Source organism: Lathamus discolor, chromosome 14, assembly GCF_037157495.1.
Source record: "Lathamus discolor isolate bLatDis1 chromosome 14, bLatDis1.hap1, whole genome shotgun sequence".
NCBI classification, from domain to species: Eukaryota; Metazoa; Chordata; class Aves; order Psittaciformes; family Psittacidae; genus Lathamus; species Lathamus discolor.
The window spans coordinates 4,209,838-4,237,810 of record NC_088897.1 but is presented as its reverse complement, the minus strand read 5'-3'; the positions used below and the strand labels follow the sequence as shown (position 1 = coordinate 4,237,810).

Here is a 27,973-nt window from a genome sequence, read left to right as displayed (position 1 = left end):
TTAAAATAAAAACAGTATTTATAAAATGACGGTGCACAGCAGGAGGAAGGGGCTGGGCACAGGGGAGCTGTAGGGCCCCTGAGGGCTGAGACCCCCCCAGGCAGAGGGGAGATGAGGCATCCCCTCGCTGCTGCAGCAAAGGTGGGCAGTGGGGACCCGAGCGGGGGCCCTGCGGGGTGCTGGTGGCAGAGGGCAGTGCTGTGCCCGTGCTGTGCCCTCACGCCAGCCCCACACGGGATAAGGCAGCACCTCACATTCAGGGAAGGACCCCAGAGCTCCCCCAGCAGCATCCATCCCCTCTGCCCCGCATCGGCTGCATCCCTACCTCAGTGCTGGTGCTATGAGATGCTCCCTGGGTACCAGCAGCAGCACCACAGCCCCAGCTACCCCCCTGCCGCTCTCAACCCCATCCACCCCAGGGCACGCAGCCTGCCCTGGGGCTGCCATGGCCCAGGAGGGGTTGGGAGTGACACCGGGGTAGCTGCGTGCTGGGGACACCATTGCCCACAGCAGCAGCGGGCGAGCAGGCACTTCCCACCTCCCATGGGCCCAGGCTGGGGACCTGTTCTCTCCGCAGCCCCACTCTTAGCTCCAGACATCCAAGGAATACCGGCCCTTTGTCATCAGTTTCTTTACATAGTCCATGGCCTGGGGCTGGCTCATGTTCCCAAACTCGGCCACGATCTCGTAGAAGGTGTTCTGCACATCCCGGGCCATGTTGCGAGCATCGCTGGAAGCAAGGGGACCACGAGGGAGGCATCAGAGCCCCTGTCACCTCCTGACACCCAGACAGGGACAGTTCACCCACCCCAACCCATCACCCTCCCCTGGACAAGGACAGTGTAACCCTGATAACACCGCGTCACCCCCATCTTCCTGAGAACAGGAATGCTTTCCCTGCCCCCGGACCTACCCGCACACGTAGATATGAGCGTTCCCCTCATGAACCAGCTTCCAGATGTTTTCCTTGTTCTTCTTCAGCAAGTGCTGAACATAAACCTGGTGAGAAACAAGGCAGGAGTGAGGCGAGGGGAGCAGAGCCCCCGTATCACAGCCCATGGGGAGGTGGGGAAGCTGAGCCCATGGACACAGCTGCACAAGACAGCGGTGGTGCTGGGTGCTCCTATGGCTGCAAGGGGAAAGCTCCAGCCCTCAGGGCCTTTCCCCACTGATGGGGGGCAGCTTGAGCACACAGCAGGGGAGCAGGATGGTACCTTCTCAGCTTGGTCCCTGGAGAAGGCAACGTGGAGCTGGGTGAGGACCCCATCCCGCTGGAAGCGGCCCAGCTCCTCACGGTACAGGTAGTCCTCGCGCTCGCGGCGGCAGCCGTAGTACAGCACCGTCTCACCCACCTCTTTGCCTGCAGACACAGCACCATCAGCTGCACCCTGCAGCCCTGTCCTTCCCCCTCCCCTCATTCTGCCAACCCACAGGAGGCAGAGCTGCACCATGCTCCAGGGAGACCTTGGGGCAGCTCCAGTGCCTAAAGGGGCTCCAGGAAACCTGGAGAGGGGCTTTGGACAAGGGCCTGTAGGGACAGGCCAAGGGGAATGGCTTGAGCCTGCCCGAGCGGAGACTGAGATGAGCTCTTAGGCAGAAGCTCTTCTCTGTGAGGGTGCTGAGGCGCTGGCACAGGGTGCCCAGAGAAGCTGTGGCTGCCCCATCCCTGGCAGTGCTCAAGGCCAGGTTGGACACAGGGGCTTGGAGCAAGCTGCTCCAGTGGAAGGGGTCCCTGCCTGTGGCAGGGGTTGGAGCTGGAGGAGCTTTAAGGTCCCTTCCAAGCCAAACAAGGCTGGGATTCTGTGACTGCTTCTGCTCCTGAGGGGAAGCTCGAGACCGACTCCCAGAAGCAAGCATAGAAATGAGTGTAAGTGACGGCTGCGGTTATCCAAAGGCATGGGGGCAGAGGCCAGAGAACTGACTCAGGTCTATCTGCCCCACCTCTATGGCCCAGAGGAGCACAGAGCATCCTCACGCTGAGCAAAACCCCTTCACTGCCGTTCACCCTGCTCTTGGCTAAACCCATGGGTGATGTGAGCGGCATGAGCTGCACTGACCGATGCCACAAAGCACCCTCCTGAGCGGCTCCGGTCCCCAGGGGCACTCACCCTGCTGCTTGAGCCAGGCCCGCTCCTGAATGAAGCCCATGAAGGGCGCGACGCCAGTGCCTGGTCCGATCATGATGACAGGGGTGCTGGGTTTGAAGGGCAGGCGGAACTGCGACTTCCTCACGTACATGGGCACCAGGGAGCTGCTCCCGTTGTCGGTGGGCACCTTGCCCTTGAGCCAGTTGGTGGCCACCCCTTTGTTCACCCGTCCCGTCTTGGTCTCATACTCCACCGTCACGGCACAGATGTGGATGGAGTTGGGGTGAACCTGCAGGGAAGGGGGGGGGTCAGTGCCAGGCAGAGGCAGCCCCACGGCTCAGGGAGCAGGAGTTTAACCCAGCAAATCAAGGCAGAGCAAACCTCCCACCAGACCCCACATGGGGCTTCTGTCTTGCACCCAACTCGTCACAGGAGCACTGAGCTCCCCTCAGTAATGCCGACTGCCTCAAGGGCTTCAGGCACAAAGCAGTGAGTGAATTTTGACCAACCCTTAAAGTGCCACCTTGCTTCCAAGCCCCAAAAGCAAGGCCTTCGGGCGAGGAGGAGCAGGGCTGTAGGGGAGGGTGGTGGTACCCAGGCACAACCAGATGCAGTGGGGGATCCTCTGCAGCCCCAGTGGCAGTTGGGATGACCCCCTCTTCTCATGCATAGAGAGAACTAAAAGTGCCCCTCTTGCAGAAAGCATTGCCAGGGTGAGTTCCCCATGTGCAGCCCCCGTGGCACCGTAGGGCTGCAGCTGAAGGGGTCCCTCAGCAGCCTCTGCCCTGCACACTCACCTTGGAGGAGGAGGCGATGGAGTAATAGCGGGCTTGCAGGCGGGGCAGGAGCTCACACAGGTGGTCAATGGGGGGGCAGAGCGAGGGCATATCCTGCAGGATGGCCAGGATGTTCCTCCGGGCTTCCACCACCCAGCTGAGGTACAGAGCCTGCGGGCAAGGAGGGCACACGCATTACAACTGCCCCATGAGAGCAGCGAACCCCCAGCTCTCTGCACCCCTTCTGGGGACACCCCGGCACCCAGCTGAGCCCAGCAGCGATGCTGGGAAGGCCCCGGCTCCCACCTTGCCCTCGGGAGCAGACGATGCCATCTTCCGGAGGTGCTCCTGCTCGCTGGGGTCCGTGGCGTACTGAGCCAGCTCATAGAGCACATTGGTGCGGGGCGGGTTGGTGATGTCCAGGTAGTACGTGAGCGCTGTGCGGTAGGACGTGGGGCACGGGAAGGGATGCTTCTTATTGGATTCCTCTGGAGAGGAAAAGAAACTGGAAGTCAGCAACCACACGCTGTTATGTCAGGTTTCCTGCCAGCAGATACAGGCAGTGGAGGAGAGCTGGAGATAGAGCAGGGGAACAGGCTTCAGGGAGCCCTGCGCCCAATCAGCCCTGATCCCACATTAAAGCAGCTCCATCTCCCAGTAGCCCATTTTGTGTTCCACAGATGCTGCCTGGCAGCTTATCAGCAGAACAATATACCCTGTGCTCCGCCAAGTGGGGCTCTCTGCCCAGAGATACCCATACACAGAAGCACCCAATAAACTCCAGACCAAGCAGGGTGCCTGCTCTCCACAGCTAATTTGGCCTCACACATTTATGCCTCCTTCAGATCTGGCCTCAAAAGTGTTCTCAGTCTCCTTTGGCCATGGCCAGTTGTGCTCAGAGACCCCTTGGGAAAGGTAAGCACCAGCAGACAAGGCTGGAGCCATCCAGTTCCACAAATTAAGAGGTCCATAAGGGACAGGAGCTCTCTTAAGCTTCTGGGTGACCACATGAGATGCCTCAGGTCAGGCTGCTTCAGGAGCAAGATGGGCAGCAGCTGCCATCTCCCTCCTGCCAGAGGCCAGCTCTGCTGGGAGCGCTGCCCAAGAAGAGCTCTTTGTATCAAGCACAAGTGCTCCCTGCTGCGCCTCCTCCAAGGGCTGAATAACAGCATCTCAGACACTAAGGTCCCTGTTGAGCGCCGGGGCTGCTGTGGCAGAGGGATGCTCTGGTGGGCTGATGCTCTGTAATTAGGAGTGTGCTGTTGCATAATGTGTTGTTGAATGGCACACAAGTGCATTTCACAACTGACCCACTTCAGCTGGCTCGCAGCAAGCAGGCTCTGTGCCACTGTTAAAATGCCATGGCATTCCGAGTGGCAACAGGACATCTCTGTCTGCCTGGAGGTGCCCTATGGGACCTGCAGGCGACCTGGCTCCTGCTCTGGTGGGAAGGACAGAGGCCACAGCTGCCGGAGGAGAACTGCAGACATTCAGGGTGAGCCGTACTCACCGTCCAAGTTGTTCAGGGACATGATCGTGTCCAGATTCGTGCCCAGGATCTCACCAATCTGATTGACCAGAGAGGAGTCGTTGGCTGGGTACACAGCCACGTGGTCCCCGGATTCATACCTGGCATGAGAGCAGGAGGAGAGCAGATGAATCTGCTTCCCACCCACTGCAACCTGCTCAGCTGGATGACAAACGGGCTGCTGCAAGGGGCAGCAGGATCACACCAGGACCTGAGCTGCTACAGAGTGCCTGCACAATCAGGGATCCCAATGAGCCACCAGCAATAACAGAAAGGAGCATTGTGGAATAATGGTTTTAGGAACCAGGGTTTTCACAAGGGACCTCCAAGATAACAGCAGGTTTTGCTACAGATTTCGACCAGGTCAGACTTCCAGCAGGCACAGGTCAATTCCATGACAGGCAAGGAACAAAGCAGCTCAAAACCTCTGCAGTGCAAGAGCTGGGAGCAAGTCCTCATGTGGGGTACCTGATACATGGTACAGAAGCCCAGAGAGGCAGTGTTAAGTGATTATGAGAACAAGGTCCCCTCCTGAAGTGCTGGATGAGGCCAGTGCCACATCCTTGTTCCTTGCTCCTGGTGCAGACTGCTCCTGCCAGCATAGAGGCACAGTCTCCCATAGGAAGCTACCTGATTTTGGAATTGGAGATGTCCAGCTCCAGATGCATGAGGTGCCGCTCTCCACCCTCGTTCAGCTTGCGGTTCTCTGTCACCTGGGCCAGGAAGGGGTTCTTGGCATCAAATGGCCTGGAAGGGAAGACAAGCACCCTCTGTGTTACCCTGCTGCAGGCTCTCAGTGCTGGCTGCATCCAGGCACGTTCCCTCTGCCCTCAGAGCAGGCTCCCGGGCTGTGAGTACAGGGCTGCCCTGGTTTGTTTCAAAGCACACCACGACACTAAACAAATGATGCTCCTGCTGCTACCCAGGGACTGTCACACCCCAAAGAAATACCTCAGGTTGGCCTTAATTTATACAGCTCATCTCCCCACAGCAACAGGGCAAGCACCCATGGTGCATTTTAGCTACCCCAGGTGAGGACAGGCTCTGAGTGACCTCAGGAAGTTGTCTGTACTACCCGAACAGCACATGTGAATGCAGCCATCTTCACACAACTTATGGTTCATAACTGGGTAATCTGAGAGCCCCAGTGATGATCTGAGCCCATTTCTCTTGGGCAGAGACCTTCCCATGGCTGCATTGCAGGTATAACCCTGCCTGCAGAGCGGGTGTTGTTGGGAAGAGCAAGGATCCATCAGTTGACCCTGTCCAGGGTGGATTGGCACTTACGGCTTCTGGTTCTCATAGCTCTTGAGACGACCCATCTCACCGGTGTAGACCTTGCTCATGTTCACATCCGTGTGCACCACCAGCTCGTACTGCCGGATGCTGGAGGAGGAAGGGGGAAAGAGGACAAAGTCAAGCTGGAAATCACAAGGTACAGCTGGAAGCAGCACTTCACAAGCCTGAAGGGGGAAGAGCAGCCCAGGGCTGGCGGCACAGCCGCAGACAGAGGTGACCAATCTCTCCGGCACCCAAAAGAGCCTGCTCCCATACCCACCTGGACTCTTCTCCTGTAGCCTCCACCCCAAAGTGCTCGCACACCGCTGGCCAGAACTGCTCTCTCCAGGTGATGAAGTCTTCCTCCAGGCTAGCCAAGGCAAAAGAAAGATTCAATGAGCTGTGGCTCGTCAAGATCCCAATGGACTCCCTGCCTTCACCATGGCAAAAGGCATTTGCCCCTGGACCCAAGCAGTTTGGTACCTCCCCGTGCCCACAGGAGAGCATCTTCAGGTTCCTTGGGAACTGTTGCTATACCAGGCACCCCTCCCTTCACCTACTGTACCAAGGAAGGCTCTGCTACCCACGTTCATCTTTAACTCATCTCCCCTTTGCCCACTCCTGCCATCAGGTCACCCTCCTCGGAGGCAGATTCCACCATAGCAATGCTTATTGTTCTATGCTGAGCCTCTCACACACAGCACATCCCTCCATCAGATCTTGCTGCCCTTTGAGGTAAAGCCACAGCATGATGTGATGTTCCCAGGTTACACTGCTACTCACAGGGTGCACCCAGAGAAAAATCATTGTCCAAGGTGGAAAACTGCTGCCTTCCACCATTAAACCAACAGTCCACAAGGAAACAGTTTTCCTCCACCACAGGGATAGGTAAGTTTATCCATACAGGCTGGGTTAGCAATGGAGCTGCAGCAGTGCAAAGCAGACTGCAAAGCCTCTTCAGGTATGTAACTATGGTCATTTAAGGGTAATGTGGGATCTTCCAGACCCAGGATCCCCTAGGATACTCAAAGCGTAGAGGGATCTGATTGTGGGTGAGAGCAGACAGACACAAACTCAGAGGCATGTCAACTCCCACAGCTATCCCTATGGAGTTTATTGCTGTCTCAGCAGTAGAGCCAACTCCCTGCCAAAGTTCCTTCCAACGTGCTTTGGCACTCCAAGCCAACCTACTCACTTGCCATCGTCATCTCCCAGCCCAAGTTCAAAGATACGCTGGGCTCCAAGTTCTTCCAGTCTCTTATCCACATACTTCCCCATGGCATTGAAGTGCTCGTAAGTCTTGTTCCCCAGCCCAAAGACCTGGAAGGGAACACTGATGAGCATGGAGAAGCAGAGGATTGACTTTTCCCACCCTGTTGGCATCCTCTGACCAGTATCACCCAGCAAAGGATGTTGAAGACAGACAGCAAGACCTGTCCCAGCTCCCCACTGGCTCTTTGTGGGCCTTGAGGAAGAGTCTACCACTGGAGAGTGATCAGTAGGCACCAGCAGCCCATGTCAAGAGGATATAAAAGCTGCCTGCACCATCTCCTCAAGAGACCAGTAAGAGCCTGGACACCCATTGCTGTCCCTTGCCTCCCACAAACAGCTCAGCAAATGTTTGCTCGCTGCTTTATCCAGAGCAGCTTAACGTCTTCCAGCAGTGGCTTCTCTCCTCACTTGCAGTTATTGTGCTGCCTAAGGAATTTGGCTGGGGTTTAGGTGAGGTGGCTGCGTCCCAGCCAGTTATTCAGCAGAGGAAAAGAGCTCCCTCCACACTGCACCAAGTGATTTCATTTGTGGGAGAAGAGCTGGCCCAGGGCTGCTCAATTAGCTCCTGAACAGCAGCAGCAGCCTCTAACTCATTTAGAGACCTTGTATTCGAGGCCTGCTGCCTGTTTGTGGCAAGACATTCCCAGCAAACCCTTGTGATTTGGGGAGTGAAGAGTTCTCCGATATCTGCATTTAAAGCCCCCAGATAGATGTCTGCAAGTGTCCATGAATAGGGGCTGCATCTGACACAGGCGCAGACATCACGTTGTGTCTTCACCCAAGCCATGTGCAGGCACAATGGAAAGCTTCTGACTTTGCTGCCCAAATACAACATAAACTGGAATGGAGCCACTTACTGCAAACCGGAGACCAGACAAGTCAGCATCAGCCTCCTGCAGCCAGTCATAGAAGTCTTGGGCATTGTCTGTGGGGTCCCCTTCCCCATACGTGGCCATGCAGAACACAGCTAAGGACTTGTCGATCTCAGAGAGGCGACTCAGGTCCGACTGCAGCCAAAGGAAAGAATAAACCCTCAAGGATCCTGCAATGTGGTTATTGGGCAAGCCTGCTCCTACCATACAGCTCTGGTGTGCAGAACAGCAACATGCAATGGCGAGCAGCTGATTACAATTAGGGTTGGGAAAGGCCAAACCCACCCAAAAGGGCAGGGGAAATAGAGGTAACCACACGCACTGACTGCAAGCCAATACTTCTACCCCACCAGAAAAAAATGATGGGATTTTCCAAAGCTTTAAGGGACCAGGATTGTTGTTTGCTCTGGGAACACCACAATGTCAATGCCTCTGCCCAAGACCGCAGCAGTATGGGATCAACGCTAACCACTGAAGGAACAGATCAGGCTTCATGCTGCCAGTGGATGACTCAACTCACAAACACTCCAGGTTACCTTCCTCTTTCAGTCATATTGCGGCATTCCATAGCAAGGACCAAGCCTATCTCTGCATCTCTCAGGCTGACCTTTTCTTCCCTGAATGACACCACTAAAAGGGCAACTTATCCCTTGGTCAGGCTCCTTCTGGGTTTCTAAGGTTCACTAAAAGGATGTTGCCTATCCTGAGGCTGTTCTTGGTTAAATTACCAAGTCATACTCCTCTGGATCTGCTGCCATGCCCCGCAGGCCGTAGCGATGAGCATCTTTGGAGAGACGATTGGCAAACTCCTCTGCTGTACCCGTCTGGGAACCATAGAAAACCACTATGTTCCGCCCCTGGAGAGAAGGAGAAATCCCTTTTAAATGGCGATTATTCATTCAGCAAATGCACGGATGAGCACATCTTAGAGGCAAAGGAAACACCTAGGACCAGGAGCCCTGCACGGCAACCTAAAGGCAACCAGGAGCCTGCACTTGTACAGGACTCCCTGCTGGGTTTGTGGAACACAACTACAAGTGGTATTAAGAACATGTCTCTCGTCAGCCTCAGAGAGGTGACTCAGATCAGATGAACACCCAAAGTAAAGAATAAACCCTCAAGATCTACCCTCAGCCTCAAGGCTGCAGCGTGACTCCTGTAACAGGGAACTCCCTGGATGAGAAAGGCTCCCAAAGCTCTGGCAAAGTGCCTAAGCACCGGAGCTCCTGCTCTGCCACAAGCCAGCTGCTTTGAAGTGAAACAGGAAATACATCCAGCCCTTGCTTCTTCCTCTGCTTCCTCTTGTGTCCAGTCCAGCACAGTCAAAAGCTGCCAGTTCTGTGTACAACAACTCCCATTCCAGAGTGAGCCAGTTTGGGAACCAAGCACGCACATGAACAACAGCCAAGCAATGACTTTAAAGTCTCTGCCATTTCCTTCCCGACTTTGATCTCGTGTTACTCTTTCTGCACCAAAACTTCACTTCGATTTTGGAGACAAGTGTCTGCATCCAAACCAGTCCCCTCTGCGACAGCTAGGCAGAGGGGAAGGAAGGACACGAGCTCCCTTCTCAGCACACCATGGAGCCAGAGCAAGCAGCTTACCGTCTTCTTCATCTTCTCAATGAAGCTGCTGTCTCTCACCGGAGCTGCTCTGCAAGACAGGAGGAACATCCTTTCAGATGAACGTGTTCATTCTTTAAGGTCAGGAACAAGCAACTGAAGAAAAGTAGACCCAAAATCTCAGGATAAGTGCCCAAAGCAGTGGGAGTCCCCATCATCCACTCTTATTTACCCAGGAATGTCCATCACTCAGCTGAGGAGCTGCTTTGCACACAACCACGGAGCAGGGTCTCAGAGGGGGAAAGCGGACCCCCTGCCCTACCTCCATCAGGAAATCCACAGGCACTCCGCCCAGCCCTGGGTGTCAGGAAACCTTTCCTCCATCAGAGGTTTCACAGCTGAGCAGGTAAGGACCTCACAGAGCTACAATGCATGAGCAGGTCTCCAGATAAACCTCAGGGGGCAAACCATGGTGGGAAAGAAGGGAATGGAGAGCTCCCTGCTTCCCCCATTGCAGCAGCTCAGTCCTGAGCCATGCCCCCCAGGGCAGATTCCCCACGCTTGAAGTCAGGCAGGGCTAAAATCCAGCTGTTTCCACCCCAAAACCACAGGCCAGACACAAGTCCCAGAGCTGGAGAGCCCTGCGGAGCAACGGATATAGCTCATCAGACCCACAGAGCCTCAGCAAGGGAGCTGCTGTCTGATGAGGTCCTGCAGGGCTCCCACGCTGGGGTTTCCACCTCCAGCATGGATCTCCAGCACAAAGTGTTTGCTTTATTGCATGGAGGCAGCTTTCTCCAGCGTGGAAGAGGGATAACCCACAGCAGCATCGGTAACATCAAGGCAGAGATTCACACCGCTATGGCTACTGTATTAGGTAGGGAGCCAGAAGAGCTTTGCTAGCCTAAGGACATCCATGGGTTTTTGAGCCCTGGAGTGAAAGCAGCCCAGCTCTAAGGGGCTTCACAGAGATGGCTCTAGCTACACTCAGATTGGGTGTTGGGTCTTTTCAAGGCAGGACAAGTGCCAGGAGCTCACTTGCTGTCTTCTCCCCTCTACTGAAGCTCCAGTAGTGGGGATGCAGAACGTGGGACCAGCTCCTGTTTCTCTTTCACAATGCAGGAATGCAAGGCTGGGTGTCCTGTGGGAAGAGAGAAGCCTCCAGGCAAAAATCAAATGGGTTTTGGCTCAGGCCCATGTGAGAATGTGCAGAGCTCACCAACAGCTTCCTAAACTGCAGCCCAGAGGGAGGGAGCTCTGTGGATGCACAGAGACATTGACAGGGCACACATGCAGAGCAGCAGGGCGGGGGACACTGCAAAGCACAACTTCAAGCACCCCCTTTCACCCAAAGGGATCCAGGAGCTCCATAACCAGACCTGACAGCTCCAAGCACCTACAGCCTCATACAGCACACATGGAAGACGAACAGACCCTAGCCAAAAAAGCCACCCGAGGCAGATGTGCTCCCAGGAGAGCACATACTGCTTTGCACCCTCCAGTTTGCCCTCTCTGAAGTTACCAGTCTCCCCATGCTGTCACTTGTCCCCTGCTGGGAAGAGGGATATCACAAGCATCTTGAGAGCAGCCCCAACACTGTCAATGCTGCCACCAGGATGGGGGTTTAGCAGAGCTGCCCCCCAGCATGCTCACAAGACTCAGCTCTCACTTCACTTTTGGCTCCCCAGTGAACATCTTTGGTTCACTGCTCTCTGCAAATGGGACCCAATTAAACCCACTGCTGGGTCAACTGCTAAACAAACTGCTCTTAAAGGAGGGAAAGAAAGTGTTTTAAATCCTTTCAGCAGCTCCCTTTGGAAAGGAAAAGGGTGCAGCACACGGAGCTGGTCCCTTTTCAAAGGAGCAACCCTGCACTGAAGTGTTGTGGTGTGGAACAGTCTGCGGCTCAGACACAGCCGAAATAATGAGTCTGGCTTTTATAAAGGGCTACACAACTCCCTGGAACTGCTTCCTCAGAGTGGCCTGAAACTCTGAGCTGCAAAACCACACAGATGCCAAAGACACAAACGACAGACAGGAAAACTTAGATGTCTTACAGCTTAGATAGCTCAGGGTAGCAACTAAGAGAGTCAGAAGTGAGGGGTGGAGGAAAGGGGATTAACTCCATTGCATTGAGTCTTTAGCTTGTACAGACTGCTCAGCACAGGGCTGTCTGTCACTTTGGTTTCAGGAGAAAGAAAGGAGGGAAGGAAGTTCCCAACAGCTTAGCAGCAATATCAAAGTCTGCCCCAGCTGAGCACCTCTCTTTCAGAGAGCTCCCATGCCTGTGCCTGTCCTCGGAAGCACACGTACATCCAGAAGTGAGAACACAGCTTGGCCATCACACAGAAACCAAGCACCGCCAGCAGGGTCCAGCACAGCCTCTCCCCTTCCTTCTCCTCTTGCCCCAGGAGGGAGAGGCACCCCATTCCTCCCAGTTTTGGGGTGGGAAGAGCCACCCTCCGGGCTGGAATGATCCCATCGGGCAGTAACTCACCTCTCCACAGGAGCCTCTTCTCGTGGGGCCGAGTACACACAGCCCATGGTCAGGGCAGGGAAGAGGCAGACAAAGAGTCGCAGGGCAGCCGTGTCTGTCTGCAATGGGAGGTGCGGGGGACGGATCTAACTTAGCTCTGGAGCAACATACGCACAGGCCTTCCCATTCTGCTCCTCCTGGGCTTTAAAGCCAAGTGTCAGCCTTTTGTTAAGGAGAAGAGAGCCGGCACAAAGGGTCCCAGCACGGGTCATAGCAGGAGCGGTCCTGTGCGCTCAGCTCCTCATGGTGGGGCTCTGGAAGTAACCGAGTGGATCCACACAGCCCTGAGAAACTCCAACATCTGGCAGCAGTGGCAGAAAGGAATTAGGAGTGGAGAATGAAAGCTCCCAGGATGCTCCGCAGCACACGTCCCTCTCCCATCCGCATGGAGCAGGGGGACAGGACACAAAACCCTTCCCCCTGCCCCGTTCCCTTGGAAACTGTTTATATCACAGCTGCTTTTAGATATATTCCGGTTTTAAGAGAAAGGCAAAGCAACGCTGTGGCTGAATGAAGTGATTCCAGACACTGCGTGAGCAACGCCACGGGTAACTATGGCAGTGCCACTGCGGAGGCAGCTCAAAGGAGTTTGTTCTCTTCAGGATCCCATTAAATTAAATTAGAGATGGTCTGTCTCTAAGCCACACGCAAGCAGTGAAGAGAGCTAATCAGGCTGAGGAGTGGAGCAATTCCTGCCACAGGAAGCCCTACAAGCACCAGAGAATGGATTGCTCCATAGCTGTGGAACAGAGATAAGCCAATTTCTGCCCCAAACAATGTTAAGGATGGGGGGAGAAGGGAAAGGGTGACACCCAGCATACCAATGCCTGTGTCTCCCCAGTCTGCACAACTCCAGGGTGAGCCCCTGAGAAAGGAAAGGAATCTGTGATTGAGAAACACAGAGGAGGCAAAGAATAAAGCAGAATTCCCCAGCAATGCCTCTGTGAGGAATGTGGTGGCCATCAAGAGCTGTTCACCCTAATGACATCTGCAGAGCAGGCTGCTCCAGTGGTTTCAATTAAGCCTGAAAATGGTCACAACACGAGCAGTTCTCAGTTAGCAGCATCCCTGCCTGCCCACACACACATACATGTATTACACAACACAGGTACAGGACATCTTGTACACAGGAAACCTCTGCATGAGATGGACTCTGCCCCTTCCCTGGGTAACTGGACAGGAAAACAGTTTTAGATGCAAGAGTGAGGGATCAGCAAGCACCTGAGCTGTGGCTGAACCCAGAGAGGCATTGTCACAGCAAGGTCACGACTCTTCCTGTGCCATGCAGGCTGATGGAGCCATGCAGAGCCAATCCAGCCCAGGTGCCATACAGAATAGGGTATTGCGAGCTTGCATCTATTCTTCTCCAATCAAGGGCAGCTGCAGCAGCGGCATTTCCTTCACAGACTCTGCTGAGATGATGTGGCTTGATCAAGGCATGCTGCTCAGCAGCAGCTCCCAAAACCCCAGGAGAGCACCGAGTGTTCAGGTCAGAGGCTCTGCTTGCACACCCCCATGTTGCACGCAAACCCACCAAAGCAGCAGCCATGGGGATCTGTCTGAGTTGCTGCTCAGCACTTCTGTCCTGCAGCCTTCCAGGGCTGAAGTTGAAGGCCAAAGAAACACAACAGAAACCATCACCCAGCACCATCAGATAAGGTCTGGAGCAGTTTGGAGAATGAAGGCAGGGCCACAGAGAACATGCTGAAGGAAAGCAGTACTTCTTTAGGTTAAGGTTCTCCAGCTGGAGAAAGCCCCACCAAGGGCTCTTTGTCATCATGGGTCTGGAACTGTTTCCCTGCCTGCCCATTGACCAGCCTGCTATATCCACAGTGCTATCCTGTATCATACCTATTTGCCTGCTCATCAGAAAGGAAACTCCACCCCAGCCTCAAGGATGACAGGAGGGAAGGAAACTCCAGGCTGAACAAGCTTGTTTTCCCCATTTATTTCCCTCCTGGTTCCAAGTGTCCCATAAAATAACACTGCAAAAGCTGCAGGAAGTAGCTGCCTCTGCCCCAGAGGATGGATGTGCCACCAGCCACAGCCTTGGCTTATGGGTCCATGCTGCCCTTAGACCAAGCTTGTTGCAATGACCACAGCAGCACCACTTGGACAGAGGTGCTGACGACAGCTGAGTTGTTCTTGCGAGGAGCAGTTGCACAGTGCATCTTCCATGCAGATGGAGAAGGCAGCATGGACCTCAAGGACGAATGAAGGCAAAATGCCTGAGAGTCAGCTCAAAGCCAAAACCTCCAGCCAGTCTCAGATGGAAGCCCATGAGAAGAGGTCCTGCAGCAGGACAAGGTGGTAACATACATGCAGGAAGGAGTCGGAAAGCTTCTCTGCAGCACAACTTCTCTGCAAGGTCACGGCAGCCTCTGGAATTGCTGCATGTGATGGGTGCTGGGTGGAAATAGTCCCGAGGACGGGGAGTACAGGAGCTCTTCAAGTCCCTGTGCCATGTCAGGATCTAATTTCAGATGGATAGAGCCACTTCTGAGCTCGCAGCGCAGCCATCCCCATCACAATCTCCAGAGGCAACCACACGCACAGATACACACAGCCCTCTCCTGCAGGCTCAAGAGGGAAGGTATCCGACTGATCCAACAACAAATTCCCAAGGTAAGGCTGAGCAGGCACAGAATACCAGCCTCGTGTACACCCACCAGCACCAGATCCCACAGCCACGGACACTGCTTCCTGTTCAAACCTTCCCAAGCCAGAATAGGTACTTTCCATCCTCCTGTGACACCAGCGTGCAGCCTGCCTGGGAGTTAGTTGTGTGTTACCCCTCCTGTTACCCAGGGACTTCACAACAGACCTGGCACCCCTGGCTTGCCTTCAAGCAGAAGGCTCTGCCACCACAGGTCAGAGCAGAAACAACGAGGCCAAACCTGCTCCGTTCCAGTTCTGGCCTGAATTACAACACAAGCACTGGGTGACGAGCCCTGTAATCTGAAAGCAGTGTAACCCACCGAGGTAGACATACAGATCTGAGATTAACAGACCACAACTGCTTGCTGTGTTTATCTCCTACACACAGGGTAACAGGAGCATCAAACCCCTCCTGAAACGGGCCTTGGCTTATCACCCAACATCCTCATGTGAGCAGCCTTGCATTACAAACCCAGAGGCTTGACCTTTGCTGTGTGGTTACCTTCTGCAAAGGCCAAATGCTGGAAAGCACAGAGCTGGGCTGAGGCTGGCTTTCTATGGGGCAAACTGCACACACACAGAAAGCAGATCCCATGAGACTGAATGGAAAGGTACTGCACAACACCAGCTCCTACAGTGAGTTTCAAACCTTAACAGTGCTCTTATCAATGCTCCAGGAGGAAACAGAAGGAATGAGCTAAAAAGTCCAGCAGAAAAATGGTGTTAAGTTGGGTACGTGACAGAGACAAGGAACCAAAAGCATCCAGATCTCCACCAACCTGGCTCGCTCCTGGCCCTAAGCCTTTTGCAGAAGACAGGGTGGAATAGGACTTCTCTCCCCAAATCCAATCTCCTGCTGTTGCAGTAACCTGGCATCTGAGCCAAGCAAGTTCCACAGGAGCTGCCAAGCAGCTCATGCTCAGGAACTATTTCTTCTCTTCATAGCTAAGGGTAGATAAGATTCCTGATAGGAAACCTGCATAAGAGCAAGCCCACCTTCCTCCAGATTTATCTAAATATGACTTTTATCAGGAGACACAGGACAGCCAAAGCAAATCCTTTAGGGTTGGAAATACAGCCAGAGGCTCTCTTGCCTTGCCTTGCTTGGGAAAAGCACATTAGTGATGTGGACCACAAGGTGGGGTAAGGCAGAACTCCTTACCTTAAGGCAGAACTGCTCCTCCACAGGGATTTCTGCATTGAGAGGTGAAAACACAGCTCAGCAGGAACGTGAGGGGAGAGAAACCCACTTTGATACCAAGTCCCCTCACTGGGCCACCTCTATAATCCATCTGCAGAGCCTCCAAGGCCTCACCAGGATGACAGACCCATGTTCACCCCATGCTGCCCGAGGGTTGTTACTTACACTGTCTGCATCTTGGGGAGGTCTGGCACTTCCTCCTTTTTCTTGCGGAAGAACAGCCAGTAGGTAAGCAGCCCGGTGATGAGGGAGATGAGGAACACGTCTGTCATGCTGAAGAGAGAGTCCTGCTGTGCAGTGCTGTCTGGAGGGGAGATGTTAGGTCCCATGCTGGCATCCCCCATGATGGTCAAGGCACTGTAAGCAAAGAAAACCAAATGAACATCAGCAGTGACACAGTGCCACAGATCACAAGAGCATGAAGGGGTCATTCAGAGCATGCTTTCTCACTATACATTTAGTCCTAGGAGTGCAAGGCAGCCCAACAGCTCGTGGGAGCGAGGCTTTGCACCACAATACTGTGAGATCATTTTGCATCCCAAGGTATTTCCCTGTCCCACCAAGCTTTTTTCTTCCCAATGCATCCATGCTGACCCATCAGAAGGGACTTCTGCCCTCCCTGGGCCAGCAGCCCCACATTTCAGCCAGGGAGCCCAAGCTGGCCCCCACTAATGCACCAGCAAAACTCAGTAGGGACTCACAGCCAGCCTTTACTAACCCCTTATTCACCACAGAGCCCATGGGGTATGAGTGGGGAAAGACCCCACTCTTCCAGTCACCCCACATATCTGGGGCTTCATCCTTTTTCACAGGGTGATACAATGCCCTGGACTTACTGCCGTGCTTATGAACTGCAAAGCAGGACTGTGGCATGGTACTTCTGTGAGCAGCCCCACGTTAGGTCCTTACGACACAAGTGATGAACAGCTCTGATTTACTACCCACCTCCACATGCAGACTGGATTTATTATCCACCTCTTTTGGGACCTCTGGCTTCCCAGTCCCCTCCACTCTCTTCCCCAGTTTAACTTACGCTTCCTTGAATTACTCCTTTCTACTTGCCAAGGCAGAGATAAAAGTGACTTGTGGCCATACCCAGAGTCTGTGGTAGCACAAAGCTGAGCGCCCAGCCCTCAAGTTCTTCACTAGGCCTATGGCCCCTGACTTTCCCCCGGGGAGCCACCCATCATTCCCTCCCTCCCACTGCTCTGCCAAAGCTCTGAACTCCCCTGCCCCTCATGCAGATGGGAAGATTATCTTCCCAACGCACAAGGACGCACCGTGGCCAAGCAAACAGATAATCAACTCCAAACTTGATTTGTAAGGGCAAAGTGACTCTCTTCTTGTACTTGGGCACCCCGCCAGCCTAGAAGACCATGGACATTTGAACTTACACACAGAGAGGTGACTCAGAGCTCAGCGTGACTCCGTCACCAGAGAGAAGGGACATGTCCCATGGCTGAGGGTAGAGTTAACCCGTTCAGCAAAGCTGGGCCTGCTGCATTAAAGCTCCCAGGCAGCTTTCCTGGGCTGGTAAAAGAGAAGCAGCAAACTCCAGGCTGTGCCTGTGCTGAGGAATAAACCTGGCTGAAGTGATGCTAATGCATTCAGGAGCTGGGGAGAAAAGGGAAGGTGATGCTTAGGGAGTCCTAATGGCGGAGAGCAGGTAAGGTCTTCAGCAAAGAACCACTCCTTGTTGTTAAACCCCCCCCCCCCCCCCAAAGTCCAGCCCTAGAGAACATGAAGCACCCTGCCACAGGCCAGCAGCTATAGAAGGCAGCCCTAAGGAGCACAGGGAGAAGCCTACAACCACCTGGAGTGATCATGGGTGGGCTGCTGGATACTTCTGCGACTCAGCTAGTTCTTAACATCAAGTTTGGTTCTTAACCTCCAGTTTGGTTCTTAACATGAAGTTTAATTCCATGGAGAACTTGCCAAGTGACTGAACTACAAAGGGCACCAAAACCCTACTGCAAAGCTTCCCATTTGCTCCCCAGGGCTGACATTAAGCAGGGGGGTTAAAGGAAAAATGGGAGTGATGCAACTGCAGATGAGCAAATTGCTCATTCCTCTCCATCAGGTCACCCTGTCCTCCCTCCTCGCTTTCCAATGCTGCATCTCTGAGCCAGGCAAGAGCTAGGTGCTCTTTCCGTACAGCTGTAGACTAAACTGTTCGTTAAAGCCTCCACAACTGGAGCTTCGTTGCCAACAGGGCACAGCTCCCAGCAGGGTCTCTCTCCTCCTCCTTATTCAGTTCCAGTAAATCACTAAGGAGCTGGTCCAGCAACTGACACCAAGGGAATGCACCAGTGGGGGGGAAAGTGTTGCTGGTTTATTGCTTTCATTCCCTATTGCAGTATTACAACAAGCAATACTCCAGAAGTTTTAACTGCAAGCTCTTCTCCTCTTACTCCAAACCTTTGCCCAAAGCTACAGGAAAAAACCCAAGGCTGACGGAGCCCACCCTAGGCTGATTTTGGGCAGGAGCTGCACCCCTTTCCCTTCCAAGCACCAAATCCAGCACTGGCAGCAGCCGAGCCCTAAGAAAGGCTCCTTGCACAGAGCACAGCAGCACCCCTTGTAGCAAACTGCACACAGAGGAGAGTTTCCAGCTAGACACATCTTTAGTGAGCCAGACTGGGGTGGAACGGGTACAGGCTGCATACGCCTGGCCCCACAGCAATTCCCTTACACAGGGTGAGAGAAGGAGTTCATGGGCTCATAAGCAAGGCAAGGGCTACATCTCCCATCAGAGGGGCATTGCTCTGCCCAAAGCAGCAGAGCTCCTGGGGACAAGCAGCAGCCAGAAGGGGGTTTGCTTTACAAGGTGGTCTGCCCTCCCAAGCAGCGATGCCTTGGAAAGAGGCAGCCTTGGGAAGGCAGCTCCCAGGAACGCAGTGTGGACACACAGGGGAGAAAGCTGCACTATCTCCTGGCCCTCACCACGCTGCAGCTCTCCAGCACTTCAAAGGGGAAGCCTACAGCTGCCAGACCACCCGTGGCTCGCTCCCTCCAGCCAGAGGGAAGAGCGCCGTGTCTGCAGGCCTATGGGACTGGCACATGGACAAGTCTTGCCTTCTCTCTTCATTCACAAGTCCCCATAACATACAGGTCATATATACAGTGACACAAGAACTGCTTTAGTTTTGACGATGGCCTCCATCTGGTCCTGGACATTTAGTTATTCCAGTCCTATGTCCAAGCTACAGGGGTAGGAAGGTGTTTGCTTAGATAAGGTAGAAGAAAGGCAGAGGATATGGAATGAGACCTCACATCCGCTCTCATAAAGGGTTGCCATAACTGAGGGACTATTTAACTTGCCTCCCCCAGCACAGGAAGGTTATTCCTCAATTTATCTCACCTTATCTAGTTGGGTGTAGCAATTACTTGCCCAAAGTTCACTGCAGTTCAAATACATGTCGTTTCCTAGCTTCCAGTGAAAAGAATCCTGACTCTTACTGGGAATACAGCTATCCTGGAACTCCTGCAGTCCCCGACAGAATCAGACCAGCTTTTTAAAGGAGAAAAGAAACAAATGCATGATGCAGAAGTAAAAGTTCCCCTGACATCAGTTTTAAGGGTAGTTATTTTATCCCTAATATTTATTCTATCTTTAATCAAGGTACAACAAGTTTCCATTTCCTTTTTAAGGCTCCAGCATGCTTATGGCTCCAGTTCTTGGATCCCCACTGATGCACACAGTACCTGGTGTAAAGCCGTCAGTCTCAGACGAGGTATGAGGCTTCTATATCACACAGAAAAGTCACAGAAACACAGAATGGTTTGGGTTGGAAAGGACCTCAAGATCATCCAGTTCCAACCCCCTGCCATGGGCAGGGACACCTCACACTAGACCGTGTTGCCCAAGGCTCTGTCCGACCTGGCCTTGAACACTGCCAGGGATGGAGCATTCACCGCTTCTCTGGGCACCCTGTGCCAGTGCCTCAGCACCCTCACAGTAAAAAGCTTCTTCCTTAGATCCAACCTGAACTTGCCCTGTTTCAGTTTGAACCCATCACCCCTTGTCACAACACTTTGAAAGATGACAACGAAGCCACGCTCTGTTTTAGCACAGCATTTCACCCTCTGAATGCACCTTTATTCATGTGAATTTGCTTGATACACAGCAGCTCACAATCACTCAAATCACAGGGACCCTCTCTGCACACCTCCATGCTACCAAACACATGCACTCTCTTCTCATATTAAAAATGTGCATTTATAACTCCCATGCCCATTTTTGAAGGCCTGGAAGTACTGTCAGTGCCAAGCATCCTCAAATCCCCCACCAATTCCATATAGCCTAAAGGTGCTATCAGGTCTCAGGGTTAAAAACATTACAATAGAAATACAGTATTACAGCAAACAAGATGGGATGAGGAGTGCCCCAACAGCCAAGTGGTGAGCAACATGACAAGATCTATTCTTCCCCCTCTCTTACACACAGCTGACAGCAGCATCAGAAGATAGGGCAGCAGATATGGCCAAAAGCATGCTGGAGCACAGCAGCACCAACACAAAATGTGGCTGGGAGGGCTCCCTCTCTGCCAGTCACATTGTACTGACCAAACTGACCTTGGCTCTGAAGCTAAGCTGGGCAGGAAGTTGGGACTTTGTGAGCTTGAAGTAGCTTCTTCATGTCACGTCTGTGATGAGTTTCAAGTATCTTAGGACAGTTTCACTTCCCAGTTCCAGACCAGGACTGTGACTCTTGCTCCAAAACTGAGTGACTGAGCTCTGCGCTTGACTCTCCTCTGCCCTGTGCCACCATAACCCTGCTCTCATGAGAGGAAAGGAGAAGGAAGACTGCTGACCAAGCACAGCCAGGGCTGCTCACTGATCCCCGGGCTCCAGCTGATCACAGCCTGTAGCACCAAGGAGCTCCAGTGTTGAACTGAGAGGAACCCACAAATGCAGAGATAGACACGAGTCCCACTGTGCCCTATGGACGCTGCCTGCCCTGGCACAGGGCAGCACAGAAGCTGCACCCCTATGTCCTATGATCCTGAGCTTAGCCAAACAGCCAGAGTTTTTCCAACAAGAACCGAGTGGCATCAGCACCCTTTGGACACCTGCAGATAAACACAGGAGCTGCAGGCACAAGCTCTATCTTGCAATACGTGCAGGGAAATACCCGTGATGAACTGATGACAAACCCACACAGTGCCATCAGTCACCCTCTGCCCAGCACTCACACTGCTGCCAGGCATCACTCAGAGGGAGCTGAGCAGGGCACTGGCAGCCAAACTGTCCCCAGCCCACAGCAAGGTCCAGGCTGTCCCAGCTAAACACTTACAGGGACACCACATAGGTACTGTGTAGTCAAACCACGCCTGCAGCAGTGAGCTCCCCTTGTGTCAAACAGCAACACCATCACATTGCACGGAGCACCCAGTCCCTCGCCACCCACCCAGCAGCAACACTCACCAAAGGACCTCTTTCCAGTTCCTTGTAAAGGGGAATCCATGCACATCACCACCACATCCAACAGCAACACACCCTCAAAAGGCCAGTGGCTCTTTCAGACAGGCTTTCTCCAGTGCAGACTTCCAGTTGTATCCTGCACAAGGCACCAGGGAAGGGACAAAGGGGCACTGCTGGCAGAGCTGACTTGGCAGGGCACTCTTCTTGCTCTCCACAGCCACATGACTATGACCCTCATGGCACTGACTCAGCACATGCACTGCATTAGCAAGCAAAGCAGCAGCATCGCTGTCACGGTTTCCAGCACTGGGAGCTCTGTGTGGTTGGGGATGTCAGCATTACCATGAGATCTGCCACAGACACCTTTTGGACCAACCCGAATTCCCTAGATGTACATGGATGACATAACCAGACTTCCCTTCCCACCACGTGCCTTATCTGCCCGAGGGATCAGCCCTCCTCTTGTGCTGACAGTTCTTGCACAGGGCCATGGCACAACACAGATCAGGGGCACGAGAAGAAGCCTTAGAAAAGCCCAGTTTTAAACCAGCAATCAGTTCTTTTCACTGGCATCACAGCACAACCCTTAAAATAGGACAGAGGGAAGACACCCGATGGCAATGCAAATGGAAACTCCTTCTCTTTGTACAGCACTGACCTGCAGCCCGAGCTTTAGAAACCACAGCAAAATGAGAAGACTAAATAGAAATGAACTAAAACACCTGGGAGGTAAAAGAGCTCTCTCACAGGTCTCTCTGTTCACAGCACCTCCAATGCTTGTGGAGAGCTCACACACACAGCAGCACCATAGAATCATAGAATAGTTAGGGTGGAAAGGACCTTAAGATCATCCAGTTCCAACCCCCCTGCCATGCAGCGAGCTCCCAGCGCACTGCACAGCAGTGGCAGCACAGGAAAAGGAAGAGCCTTGCTTACGGAGAGGAATTCAGTCTCATGACCAGCACAGGGTTGTCTTCTTTCACCCACCAAAGATGCAAGGCAGGCAGGTTATTGACACGTGTCAGGAAGAGGAGCCCCACAAGACCATGAGGAAGCGGGGAGAGGCAGCAGCAGCAAAGAGATGGTGGAGATGGCCTTTCTGCCCTGGTGCCTGGCCCTGTCTCTTCCAAGTCCACTGCAGTGATGACTTCCCTGTGCGGTATTAAGCCAGGAGACCCTTGTAGCAAACCCAGATCTTCTCTCATTCCTCTTTGGGTATGAATGCAACTGACTGGAATAAAAAATTCTGTTTATATCAACTCGTGCCAAGCCTTGGCAAGTCTCAAATTACCTCTTTTTTCTCTTCCTTTTTAGTAAAAGGAGACCTGGCAAGAAAAGTGGTCCTTTCCAAAGCAAAGCAGACCACTGAAGCAGGCGCTCAGACCCAGGTTGTTTAACATTGCCTCCAACAGCCCCTGCATTAGCCTTTTCTCTGCACGGAGTTCACATTCCCCATCGGCAAGATCTGGCTGTGCTCAGTGTGGTCCATGCAGGCTCACCCCTGAGGGGCTGTGCTGGGGAGGGCAGGCATGGAAGGAGACCTCAGGGCTCCCTCAGCCCATCAGCCTCAGTTCAACCACTGTGAACCAGGGTGGCCATTGCACACAGTGTGCTTTCCTTACCACAGTGATAACAAGCACTGATCCAGGGCTCACTTCCACCAAGGCTACAACATCAAGGCTTGGCTTTCACTAGAGATGAAGGCTCACTACACCTTGCACTTCCCCATCGCTTTCTTTCCCAACACATCCCACAACTTCCCATTAAACAGCTCAATAAAGAGTGGAAAGCAGCAGAGTCTCTCTCACATAACAACGGGAAAGTGCCTTTGCACCCCATGCTTCCACCAACTCAGAACCCCCAATCTAAACAGAGCAGCACCTTGAGCACAAGGGTAAGAAACACAAAAGCTGGGGGCAGTGGCTGTGAAACAGAACCAACCACTCTTGCTGTGCAAGGTCTCTCCTAACCAGACCTTGACACACCAGCTCAGACAGCAGCACAAGGTCTATTTTAGGCAGGAGACAGATGCAGAGCGTGCATCAGTCAGTCTGGAGCTTGAAATATTGCATATTTGAGCTTCCACTGTCACACGTGGACTTGTTTCTGGCCAGTAGGTCTGATTCAAGGACAGCAGAGCAGCTGGAAAAGCAAAGGAAGAGAACAACAAGGAAATATTTTACTGAGGCAGAAAGCAACTCTACAGTTATGTCAAGGTAGGGCTATTGCAGAGAGCCCAGTACACTCAAGCAAAGGACTTAAGGCATTATCTATCACAAAAATGAATTCAAACTCACCAAGCTGCCTTGAAAGAAAGCAACCTAGAATTACTGAATTTGCACGCTTCATTTCACCAGATAAAAGCCTGTCTTTCTACCTTCAAACAAGGATGTGGGTCATCCCATCAGCTTGGGCACCTCAACACCTTTCTTCACACAGATCAACATAAGCCAGCACTGAAAAACAAGTGTTCAGGGTTACACAACCACCAACACCTGAGAAGAGCAGGTAAACTGAACCTCCTCCTAACTAATGCTGTTCCAGCCTCTACTCCCAGGGAGGGACAAAGAGCTCCATGCTTCAGGTATCACTTGAAAGAGGAACAGGGGTCTCAACACCACCAATACCCAGGAGCTGGGACAACGCTGAAGGAGTTATAGACCATTCTGTTGCCAACTACCATGGGCAATACTCAAACCAACCACTCAGAAGGCCACACATGTGTTGAGGGCTCGTGTGACAAGCTGTGACTTTGCCTGCAGCCACTACAGGGAGGGGACAGCTCAGGGTTGGTAGCCATAGACTTTGACCTCTTGCATCAGGAGGAGTTTGGATAGCAAAACCCCCTAACACTGCTCTCGTTTGGGATGTTTCCTTTGAAACTAAGAGCTGGAAGAGCATCTGAGGCACATGGTTAAATACAGATGCAAAGGTATAAGAACTGTAAAGATCTCCATACAGAACAGCATGCTTTTGGGATTTACTTAGAGAAAACAAAGCACTGTTTGTATAAAACTGGGACACTTTGTAAGACAGATTTCCACTGAGGGTGCAGGAGCTCTTCAGACATTACAGCCTGTATCCTATGGTGCTGTACAGGAAGGAGGTGTTACTACGAGATGTAAGGATTGTGTAGTAACTCAGTAAGGGAGTTGACCTCTTGGTCCCAGACCCAGGCTCCACATCTGGCCCACCCTATCAGAAGGGAGCGCAGTCACCCATGAACCTCCCTGCCTTCTATGGGTAAGGCAACCTGAGCTACATTTCACCTTTTTGACCATTTGCGACATACAACTCCCCAGCCCCCTGCAATCACACCCAGTCATGTGCACCAGAACATCAATCCTGTACCCAAAGCAGATGTCCCTGTGCCAGAAAGGGACAAAGGCCACAGGACAACAGAGAAGTCAGGCAGGGAATAAGCAAGGTCACAGGCTGAAAGGCTGACCTCGAGTTGCAAAAGCCACAGCTCTTCAACTCCACACTCGCAGTACGATCAACATAGGCAGAAGATACTCAACCCAGGCTTTTCCTTTCCCTTTGTAAGGCAGTCTACTCCTCTTACCTCCAGCAGTTATGCACACAGCCCTGTTACACAAGGACTTGCACAATCCTTGCAGGCATTTTATCAGCTCACTCTTCCAAAGCTTGGAGTTGGCTAAAATGAAGAGATGCTAGCAATGACCCGCAAAAGCAAGTCAATGGATGCGTTTCACAAGCAACCACGCAGCAAGATCCAGCATTACCTGCCAGCTACCACAAAGACAGAGCTACCAACTCCCTCAGCTGGTTACTAAACCTTTCCAGCAGGCTTGCACATAGCTCAGAGCCAAATATGCCAAGGAGAAAAATCCAACCTCATCTTCAACTCTGAACCCCTCCATCTCCCACCCCATACAGCGAGAAAGGAAAGGAAAATCAGTCAATAACTCTATTCCTTGCAGAGGAATAACTGGAGGTGCAGACATGACTGATGACTAAACAAGAATACTACAGCAATCTGCCACCACAGGTCAAACTCAGCCACTCTTTGGACTTGTGGTCCGGGAGAAGCCACTGGAGCAAAGCGTACAAGTGCTCCTCTTCCAATCCTTCTGGATTCCATAAGCAATCTGCAGCCACAGCTGACTTGAATGCTTACTTGGGGAAAGGAGCAGCCTGTAATTATTTGTTCTGATAGATGAAATTTCAAACTAGAAAGCCCCAATCTTGGCAGAGGTGTGCCTGACACTGCAGGGCTCATGACTCACCCTCAACAATCACATGTAGAGAAGTAATCTCACCACTCGCATCAAATGATCACATTGGGAAAGCAACTTATGCAAGGTCTGTGAATTGTGGTTTTAAAGGTAGGAGAGCCCGCATCAGGAACCTGAACAAAGTCCAGTCTGCAGAGGTAACCGCCAGGTGGCTTTCTATATACCCCAGGAAGGGATAGGAGAAAGTGGCAGGAGTGCAGATCCGAGCAGGGAAACCTTTTCCCTAGTGCTCACGGACTGAGCAAACACTTTATCTTGGCTCCACCACAACAACCAAAGGAGAGAGTAAAGATCAAAGGGGATCTCAGTTAGGACACGGTTCCATACACTTTTCCTGCGGGTGCACTGGAAAGAGACCATCAATCCATCTCTGGAAAGAGACCATCAGGAGCGCATCCTGTGGATGCCCTGGGTCAAGAGACCATCACTCCCAACCACCCCCCCCAAACCCAGCTGCCCCCACAGATGCTCCACAACCTGCAGTGCTGCAAAAAAAGAGGTTACCTTGCACCTACGGTTCTGCAAGCTGATGGGGGCTGTGAGCTCCAGCACGAAGGGTGGTGGCAGCAGGGAAAGCCTCCTCAAGACAAGCAGCTTTGGTCGTGTGGCCCCGTTGAGCTCCTCCAGCTGCTTAGGAAGAAACAAAATCAGAGCTGCAGAACACACTTACTTGCTCAACCCCGGCTACCCAAAAGGAACCACCCCAGTGGTTACTGAACTGAACAGTAACTGCAAAGCAATGACAACACAAAAGGTTTCACAATGCACAATTAGTGCGGGACTAATTAACAGAGGGTTAAAACAACTGCTTGACACTACCTCATCCTTCCTACCCGTTCTTCTCCAAGGCTTTCACACTACAAGATTAAATGGAAGTGCTCAGTTGTGACAGGGTTTTCTCTCCCTGTAGACCTGCTATTCTCCCTGCTTCTTCCTTGCCTTTTCCTATATAGCTCTTGTGCACCACTATGTCCACACACAACACAGAGGGTTCTCTGAATCCACTCTTTGCCATGCACATCCTGTTTCAGTGCAACCAACCAGCACACGATGCACCTGAAGGAAAACCGAGAGCTGCACTGGGACAATGCCATGCTCTCCAGGAGGGGTCTGACTTACCAGCCCAACCACCAGTTTCCTCCCCTGCAGCAGACTAACCTGCAGGTTTGCTTTGCATGAGCAGAGCAGCTCATTGGGATTCCTCAGAGAGCTATGGAAACGCCAAAAGAAAGCCCATCCCCTTCTCTCCAAAGGGATGCGTACAGCAGGGCACCCCACACTGCACAGCTCTGCCCTAACCAACACTAAACTCCTCATGATCCACACAAAGCACTGGATATTATTCCTGCTTTCACCATTTCTCTTCACGCTCTGAAAGCTGACCCATGGTTGAGACACAGGCAGAGCAAAGCACGCTCCAAGCTGCTCATCCCGCAAGCAAGACAACTTCCTAAGAACCAATTCCATGCTGATAACTATCTGGCAGCACTGTGATCCAGGTGTCTCCATACCCTCCAGCTTTAGTATTCCCAAACAGGGGGGTTTCCATTATGCCCTTTAACAAGCACATTCCCTAAGGGAATAACTTTGCGCTGCAAAGCAATCCCAGCAGGAAAAGACAGGGCAACCTTCCCAACACCCCTGCACTCAGGTAGAACAGCCGCAAACCAGCCCAGCGTGCGGCAAAGGTGTCGCCGAGAGGCCAGGAACTGCATTCTGCAGGGAAGTGCAGAGGAAATAACTTCATTTAAGGCTTTTAACCCACAACAGCCTGGAATGGGGTAAGCACAAGCAGGGCTGTGGATGCAGTGCAGGGTGGGCATCACCCTGGAGCACACCCCTGCCTTGCACCTCTTCAGCCCTACCTAACCCCTGCCCTATAGCCACTGAGGAGACAGGGTCACCCCCTCCACCCCAAATAACAGCGGGCCCACACATGCCAGCCCCCACACAGGGGATCCCAGTCACACCAGTGCACCCCAGTAACAGGGGGCCAGTCACACCAGACCCCCACCACTAACAGAGGCTTTCCTCATCCAGCCCCCCCCCCCCAATAACAGAGGTCCAGCCGCATTAACCTCCCCCAGATAACCAGCAGCCACTCACACCAGCCCCCCACACAGCGGGCCCCAGTCATCCCAGTAACACGGGCCAGCCACACCAGTGCTCCCACCCCGTGCAGCAGCGGCCCATTCACCCCAGTGCCCCCCATCAGGGGGTCCAGACCCCCCCCTCCGCCACAGGGACCCCCCCCAGGCCTGGCCCCCCGCGCACCCACCGCGGCCCGCCCGGCGCTGTCGGCGGCGCCCGCAGTCCCGGCGCGGCCGGATCGCACCACTCGGGCACACGCGCGGAAGGGGAAGGGGAGCACGCTCCGCCCCCGCCGCCCGCCAATGGGCTGCGAGCGCGGCCGCCCGTGGAGATTCCCCCCCCTCCAGCCCGCGCGGCGGCGCGGTTGGTACGGCCCCGCGGCGCCGGGCGTAATGGGGCGTCTTAAAGGGACAGGGAGCAGCGTGGGGG

The 27,973-nt window shown here is 53.2% G+C and overlaps 1 protein-coding gene across 5 annotated transcripts; it reads right to left on the bottom strand.

The window, feature by feature from the left end:
* Positions 1-27,834, bottom strand: LOC136022153 (NADPH--cytochrome P450 reductase). Of its 5 annotated transcripts, none has more exons than XM_065695116.1 (17): positions 27,732-27,834; positions 25,958-26,080; positions 15,936-16,127; positions 9,418-9,466; positions 8,542-8,670; positions 7,799-7,948; positions 6,865-6,989; positions 5,950-6,039; positions 5,679-5,777; positions 5,022-5,138; positions 4,374-4,492; positions 3,170-3,351; positions 2,885-3,034; positions 2,109-2,376; positions 1,215-1,360; positions 914-999; positions 1-730 (listed from the first exon to the last, which is right to left on the bottom strand). In XM_065695116.1, the coding sequence occupies exons 3-17, from the start codon at positions 16,112-16,114 to the stop codon at positions 586-588; spliced, it is 2,034 nt and encodes a 677-aa protein (XP_065551188.1). In that variant the 5' UTR covers positions 16,115-16,127; positions 25,958-26,080; positions 27,732-27,834; the 3' UTR covers positions 1-585. The 5 variants fall into 5 exon arrangements, with proteins under 5 accessions (XP_065551188.1, XP_065551189.1, XP_065551191.1 ...); XM_065695117.1 differs by having other exon boundaries at positions 25,969-26,080; XM_065695119.1 differs by lacking the exon at positions 25,958-26,080 and having other exon boundaries at positions 27,732-27,827.
* Positions 27,835-27,973: the final 139 nt, after the last annotated feature.

Coding starts and splice junctions, on each gene's coding strand:
- LOC136022153 (XM_065695116.1), bottom strand. CDS start 16,114: ATGGGGGATGCCAGCATGGGACCTAACATCTCCCCTCCAGACAGCACT. Junction 8,671..9,417: donor TTGAGAAGATGAAGAAGACG/GTAAGCTGCTTG, acceptor CCTTCTCTCCAG/GGGCGGAACATAGTGGTTTT. Junction 2,377..2,884: donor CCATCGCCTCCTCCTCCAAG/GTGAGTGTGCAG, acceptor CCTTCCCTGCAG/GTTCACCCCAACTCCATCCA.